The sequence below is a fragment of the Silene latifolia genome, chromosome 2, assembly GCF_048544455.1.
Source record: "Silene latifolia isolate original U9 population chromosome 2, ASM4854445v1, whole genome shotgun sequence".
NCBI lineage: Eukaryota > Viridiplantae > Streptophyta > Magnoliopsida > Caryophyllales > Caryophyllaceae > Silene > Silene latifolia.
The window spans coordinates 145,904,239-145,912,362 of record NC_133527.1 but is presented as its reverse complement, the minus strand read 5'-3'; the positions used below and the strand labels follow the sequence as shown (position 1 = coordinate 145,912,362).

Genomic DNA, 8,124 nt, shown 5'->3' with positions numbered 1-8,124 from the left:
GTGATATATATGATACATGTTTGTGGCTAGGATTTATTTACCTTTTGTGGGTTTCATTGTATGTGGCCCATTCTAATATATTGATTGTTCGCCCATATTCCAAGTATACCTGTGTGTTTGGCCCCATACGAATGACACCCATAAATTATATTATGGGCTTAACATTAGCTATTAATGTAACTGGCCCATATGATAGATGATATTTGATCCATCGTCGTACTATTAATGTATTTGACTCGATCAGTTGAGTGAGGTCATTTTGGATCAATAAGACGAGTCATTTTCAAGTTACGTTATTTTGAGTAGAGATTTTGCCTTAAATAACTCATTTGACGTCTATCAGGGTCAATTCGTACCATTTCAAGTCAAGTCATTTTCGGGTGGGGTCATATCATGTCACGTTATAGTCACACCTTTCGTGTCATTTTCGAGTCTCGGATCAGCATTATCAGGCCGTTAAGATTTTCAAATCCGTCTAAAAGTAAAATTTGAGACAAACGACTATTATGCGGTATTCTTGATGAATAGTATTCCCATGAGTCTACTCGATGACTATTATGTGGTATACTGAACTAATAGTCTAACAATGCAATTTGGTGCAACCAACCAAGTAACTCTGAGTTTGTAAGCCCATTATCTATTCTCATGTTTTTGTAATGTCAAAATTACTCAGAGTTACTTGGTTGGTTGCACCAAATTGCATTGGTTGGATTAATTCTCATTATACGTGGTACTTTTTTTGTTGGCTGGATTGATATTTTTATATTATAATAATGTGCATAATTTATACTAATTGATTGGTGTTCTTATAAATATAAAATGCATTTGAATTCTAAAAGTTAATTATTCATTTTTTTCCATACATTTTTAATGATAACGAATGCTTTAAAAGCAATCCGTGCAATTCTACACGGGCTAAAACTAGTAACTTTTATATAATCATTTGACTTAAAAACTTAAATGTTCATATTTCCTCAACAAAGACAATAATTTGACAAAATGGATCAAACAAAACAATAATACACCAATTATTTCAAAAAAAAAAAAAAAAAAAAAAAAAAAAAACCATAATTTGACAAAATGCACCTCTACCTCAACAGTTATGAGAAGGTCAATACGACAATTATTATTATATTCTTTCAATGGTAGAATATTAAACTATCTAATAAGAACCTCTTAACAAACGAGTTAGGCACCGCCATTTCCCGTTATACGTGAATATTGTGTCGGTGGACAAGGATCAATGGACATTAATTTCGTGTCTAAAACTCCTCCTTAATCAACTGGTAAGGGATTATATTACCTTAATTAAAAATTTTGGGTTCAAGTTGGGAAATAGTATAGTGTTGGTTATTTAGGACGAACAATAATGTTGAAAACCGCAAAGACACAACCAAAAAGAAAATATAAAACATATTTTAAAACGTCCAAAAAATCTTCTGAATAACGTCACAAATAGCCTTCTCCCAGTGTATCGGGGTTCAAGCAAAGTGATTTCAAGCTACTTTTACTTGAAAGATTCAATCCTTATCTGAAAACCGCAAACTCGAAATCACTAATGTGAGCGTGTGCTCCACAGCCTCAAACGCACATTATAGTATTTTCGAGTTCACTCATCTTTGAACTAGACCCCAATTACACCAAATAACAGATGGATCCATTTAAATCACTGACATACTGTTGTGTTAAAACTTATAATGGAGAGTTTTATCGTCCAATCCTCTTAAATCTAGACTTAGTTTAAAGAAAAAGGTTCATCCCAAAGTTAGAATCCGTAAATGAGACTGCACGATGACTTTTATTTTATCCAAAGTTAGAAATACATAAATGGGAATGCATGATGCGTGATTTGTTTAGTACTTCTTCCCCGGCTTTTTTGGGATATATAGTTGACCAAAACGAAAGTCCGTTAGACATGTATTTAAAATCTCCATCTTTGAACTAAAAGAATAAGAAAGCACTAAAATTTTTCCGCCTAAATGAAAATTACTATATATTTGGACTTTATTATGTCATATCTACAATTAGGCCATACCTTTTAATTTCATATAATAAATACTCCCTCCTATTCACCATTTTTTCCCTATTTCCCTATTTGGATTATTCGGGTTTTCTTCCTTATTTCCTTTTTTGGGTTAATTTGTATGGTCCGAATTCAGTTATATTTGGAGTAGTATATTTTGTGTGGTCAAAATTCACTTTCTTATTTTATGTGCAAAAGGGAAAGGGGAGGAAAATACTTAATAGAAAGGAGTATTTAATTCTATGTCATTTAAAAGGAAATAAAAAAATTTCAATTTGCTTATATATATGAAATTGAAAAGGAAATAATATTTTTTTAATTTGCTTATATAAATGAAATTGTACTAATTATAAATATGATGTGAAGTAAGTATTTTATTATTATTATTTTTAAAACTAAACATGAAGGCACAAACACTTCAGTACAATTTTATAATTAAATTTCAACTGGAGACTCGAGTTAAATACTATTACTATAATTATTAGTTTCTCTAATATATCTACCTATAAAACCGCGCTTTCGCGCGGGATCTTTACTAGTTCTTATTTAACATGATTGTTGTACTTATTTTGAATTTATTTACGGTTAAAATAACGAAGGTAAATAACTTATATATACAATTATAATGATCATAGTAGGATGGAGTGGTGGAGTTTGGGAGGGGCTAGTAGGGGCGCTCGCCCTCCGTCATTAGGACCAAAAATATGGTTTTGAATTCATTTACACTTAAATGGACCTGAATTAAACGTGAATTACGAAATATTCCGTATAATTTAGTAATTCTTTAGTATTCTTGTAAATATGATTGATTTGTTTCATTTTAACATCAATAATCCATAGATAATTAATTAATAAAAAAACTAGTTGAGATCCCGTGCTAAAGCACAACATTTGTGAGGTTTAAATTAATTGAGCTTGTAAAAATTAACAATTTTTATATAAATGAGTTATAGTTATAATAGCATGTTGTAATGTACTGATTATAATATTAATAAAATTATAAAAAAAAAAGGTTTACTATTTAAAGGACTTTTAGATTAAGTTATTTTTGTGTGAATCTATTTTTGTTATTAAAAATAATGATAGCCGACTATTATGGAATAACATAATCTAATAGGGCTAGAACTCTGTTACTATCAAGCACATATTGACCTTATAACGGAAACATATATAAACAGTATACGACATATTTAGAAGGACGATTTACAAACAATTAAAAATACTATTTACCCCTATATTCTTTTTTCTTTTATTTTTAATAAGAAAATTAGAATTATTGATTCTTACTCCTTATCCTTTATTCAGAACAACCCATATTAATAAATACTCGCTCCGTGCTAGACCAATGGTTACACTTGCCTAATACGGCTGTACCACATCAATGGTAACATACTATAAATGACCTGTTTTTTTTTACAATAATATCCTTATATTCTCCTTATATTTACACAATGACCACTTGTGACCCACTCACCAACCCAATAATTTAATCCCTTATATTCACTTTACTTTCCATCTTTGCCCCTACTTTTACCCTATTTTCTTAAATATCCCATTTTTTTACCATGTTACCATTGATGTGGTATGGAGGGAGTATTAGTTAACTTAAAAAAAGGACAATTTATTTTAGAAAAAAAAAACACAAATAAAATTGAAACTTTATCAACTCCAACCACCAACTTAAAAAAAATAACAAATTAAAATATTACGGGTATAGTGTTAAGCCTATTTTTAGTTGGCATTTGATTTGATTGTAATATTTTATTTTGTGGATGCAATTTTTAGTCAATAAATTAAAAGTCATAATTTTAGTGTGGGTCCATCATATTTATCAATCAATTGGACGGGAAAATTATGAGCAACTCTTATCCTTTTAGTTTAGTGGAGATGTTTTTTCTTCATAAAATATAAATAATTTTGTGTTGGTAGATTAGGGTGTGGGACAAAACAAACCTAAAAACTTTTGATACTATATTTTCCAATCTCCGTATCATTTTTGGGTTCATCTGCAAAATCCACAATCCTAAAAACTTAAATACTCATAATAATCTAGTAAACCAAATTAGTAAAAAGGTATATATTTTTTTGTTTGGTACGCAGTAAAAAGGTATATTAGTGTGATTATAGTCTATAGAATAACGTATTCCATTATGATGTGATTATAGTCGTATTAAACATGAAGTAAATTCGGACCGCGGCGTGGTATAAAAACTTAAAAACACGCTTATCATTATTTTATTTTATGATGATGATGATTATAATACGAGTATTGTAATGCAGTCTACCAAATAAAGTAGTACCCCCCCGTAGTTGCGACGAAGATAAAGGTCCGTCCAAAAATCCTCTAATAGTCTTCGTAATATAAATAGACAAGACTAAGCACGTTAATTAGCGTCATCCTCACCACTCAGCTTTCCTCTTATTCAAGATTCAACCATTCATCTTTCTTCATTTTCATCATCTTTTTCATACTAATCAACCTTGTTTTTATATATTCTCTAATAAACCTCTCTAAATTGTTTGCGCCCCACTCTTCAGGTTTACTTTTAATTTCTTTGATTCATTTGTTAGTTTTGATTGTTTTCATGATCTGGGTAATTTAGCATTTCTTGATTTGATTAATGGGTTTCCTAGAATTTATTTAAAGTTTGTTTCTTTTCATGAATTTATTTACTTGGTTGTTTATTTTGTGATCTAATGGGATTTCAGTAAATTTTTGATCTTTCAACTTTATCAATGATCATTTTTTTATGGTATGTTGATGGATGATCATTTAGATTAGCATTTTTTCAGTAAATATATGAGGGGAAATTTAGTCAAATGTAGAGAATTGGAGCGAACCGAGGGAGTATTTTCTAATGCATTTTGCTTGTTTTCATAGTAAATTGATATGTGAGTAATTGACTGAGGTTTCAATTACTGAACTATAGGTAGCAGCATAACTTAAGGACTGAAAATGAAGGCCTTGATTCTTGTTGGTGGGTTTGGAACAAGGCTGAGACCATTGACACTCAGCTTTCCTAAGCCTCTAGTCGATTTCGCTAACAAGCCTATGATCTTGCATCAGGTTTGCTTCTCAACTTACACCACTACCATCAGTTAAGAGACTGTTATGAGATACTGAGATAGTATTGTCGTCCATTAATCGACTTTGCTGTTTTCTAAGACTTATTAATTGTGTTCAGATAGAAGCTTTGAAGGGTGTTGGAGTTACTGAAGTGGTTTTGGCTATCAATTACCAGCCAGAGGTACACTATTTGTGCCTGCCATAATCTTTGTTGCAGATGCTTTTTTACCCCAAAATTGTCTCCTTTTTTCGCGTTTTCATATATTTAACTTTTTTGGTTTCATCTTTAAACAGGTGATGTTGAACTTCTTGAAGGACTTTGAGGCCAAGCTTGGGATCAAAATTACCTGTTCCCAAGAGACAGAACCTATGGGTACCGCAGGTCCCTTAGCATTGGCTCGGGACAAATTGATTGACGATTCTGGTGAGCCTTTCTTTGTTCTCAACAGCGATGTTATCAGTGACTACCCTTTGAAAGAAATGATCGAATTCCACAAAGCTCATGGAGGAGAAGCTTCGATTATGGTCACAAAGGTACTTTGTTGTGATTTATGACTACCCTTTTATCTCATCTTTTCGAGGTGTCTTGTGAGCTCTTGCAAAAGTCGCTAAAGATTTCAAATTTCACAGGTTGATGAACCATCAAAATATGGTGTTGTTGTTATGGAGGAATCAACTGGAAAGGTCGAGAAATTTGTTGAGAAACCTAAACTTTTTGTAGGCAACAAGATCAATGCCGGAATTTACCTGTTGAACCCTTCTGTTCTTGACAAAATTGAACTAAGGCCGACCTCAATTGAAAAGGAAGTATTCCCAAAAATTGCCCTTGAGGAGCAATTGTATGCTATGGTATTACCTGGGTTTTGGATGGACATTGGACAGCCCAGGGACTATATCACAGGCCTCACACTCTACCTCGACTCACTTAGGAAAAAGTCCTCACCCAAATTGGCGGATGGGGCTCACATCATAGGTAATGTATTGGTTGATGAGACTGCCAAGATCGGAGAAGGATGTCTTATTGGGCCAGATGTAGCAATTGGGCCAGGCTGCGTGATAGAGGCGGGCGTTAGACTGTCTCGCTGCACAATCATGCGTGGGGTCCGGATCAAGAAACATGCTTGCATTTCAAGCAGCATCATAGGGTGGCACTCAACTGTCGGGCAGTGGGCCCGCGTGGAGAACATGACCGTTCTTGGTGAAGATGTGCATGTCTCAGACGAGGTTTATAGTAATGGTGGTGTTGTGTTGCCTCACAAAGAAATCAAGTCCAGCATTTTGAAACCGGAAATAGTCATGTAACTCCAGTTAGAGTTCATGTGTGTTTGGAGGTTGTAATTCATCTGAATTCGGGAAGTGTTGTTTATTCCATTCTTTGCTGAGTTAGTTTTAATTCCTATGAGGTGTGTATGTTGTATCAATACCTTGTTCCTCTGAAAAACTGCACATAGGAAAGAAATTGTGCGGGTTCTTCTGTATTTTTTTTCCCATTCGATAACTTATCACTTGGGTCAATAGTTGAATAATACATGTTTGTTATCAGTTCCTAATTGTTGATTGGTGATGCCTAGTGAACTTGCTAGACCTCGCAAAGCTGATTTCCACCAAAACATGAAACTGACTCAATCCAAAATGACGCGTACTGACTGACATGAAACAATATCTTCACTCATTCTCCTATGACTCAATTCACCCAAATTAATCTAAAAATGATCAAAAGAAGAAAGTGACCTGACAAAAATGAGCCATTTGCTAGATCTAAGTTGTAGTTCACTAAGGCCCTTTTCTGTTGGCCTTAATTTCAGTTCAATTCAGTTTTATTCAAAAAGAGTTTAGCTCTTTTCCGCTACATCGGATTATAGGAGTTTATTTAGCTCTTAAACGTATGACAACTAATATAGATTGGTGAACATGATTCTTTTGGGAAGCGTAAGAATGCAAAAGTGGAGGGGGAAAGAGGGGCGAATGTGTTGGTTGGCTTGGCTTGGCTTGGTTCCCTAATACTTTTCCACGTGAAATAGCAACTAATGCCACCTATAATTTGCATGATCAACTTATGTTCTACCAACCCCTAAGTATATTCCCCATCTCTAACCGACTGTGCTGACGGCTGAATGAGAATAACAGGAAGGAAATCAGTTCTTTCGCGATTTTTATTATCGTGTACGGAGTAAGGATGGTTTTTGCCTTTTTGGGACATACATTTGCTCTTTCTCCTATCTCATTTAGAGACTTTGTTATGCACAAATTCTCATTTAAAACAATAATATTAATATCTCTTTTAAGGTTAAAATTTAAGATGGATCACATATAATGACGTTTTCAATAAGGGTTTATGGGGTTCCATTGAACTCCCATTGAACAAAGATAAGAACAATTTAATGTACTTGTATTGTTATTGGAAAAGTTGGGTAGGGGTAAGAGCATCTACAATAGAGAGTATATTATCTTCCTCTTAATTTTTCTCTTTCCTTCTATTTTTTTGACACCTCATTTTCTCTTTCATTCATCTCATTTCTCACCATCACCATCCTCTTCCATTATTTTTCCCCACAATAAAGAGGATCATCTTATATTACCTCTCATACTTTAAATAATCTCTAAAATTTTAAAAAAGAAAAAAACAAAAGTATTATAGTATAAAAGACAAATAGTGATTGGTGGGTGGGCACTAGGGCCAAGGTAAGTTTTCCTCTAGTTTTCTCTAAAACTAGAGGAAGTAAGCAACTTCCTCTTGCTAAGAGGACATGTAAATGTGCCTCACAATAGAGAGGATGTCCTCTTAGAGCATCCGCAAAGGTGGGGAACCTACCTTCCCAAATGCCCTCTCTCTCTCATTAAATGGGAATCCTCACTATTGTACATACCTCCCCATAACTTGAGGTTCCACTGTTTTTAGGGGAGGTCCCCAAAGAAAAAGTAAGAGTAATTTGTATACTTTTGGGGAGGTTTTCAAATTTTTAGATGTAAATTAATATTGTTGGGGAGCCTCATTGTTGCATAGATGTAGATTTAAATTGGGGAGGGTAGAGGA

At 33.5% G+C, this 8,124-nt stretch overlaps 1 protein-coding gene across 2 annotated transcripts; it reads left to right on the top strand.

Annotated features, from left to right (window-relative positions):
* The first annotated feature begins 4,291 nt into the window (after positions 1-4,291).
* LOC141643083 (mannose-1-phosphate guanylyltransferase 1-like) lies at positions 4,292-6,632 on the top strand. Of its 2 annotated transcripts, none has more exons than XM_074452112.1 (5): positions 4,292-4,561; positions 4,954-5,090; positions 5,209-5,271; positions 5,385-5,624; positions 5,721-6,632. In XM_074452112.1, exons 2-5 carry the CDS (start codon positions 4,980-4,982, stop codon positions 6,390-6,392), a joined length of 1,086 nt encoding a protein of 361 aa, XP_074308213.1. In that variant the 5' UTR covers positions 4,292-4,561; positions 4,954-4,979; the 3' UTR covers positions 6,393-6,632. The 2 variants fall into 2 exon arrangements, with proteins under 2 accessions (XP_074308213.1, XP_074308214.1); XM_074452113.1 differs by having other exon boundaries at positions 4,326-4,350.
* Positions 6,633-8,124: the final 1,492 nt, after the last annotated feature.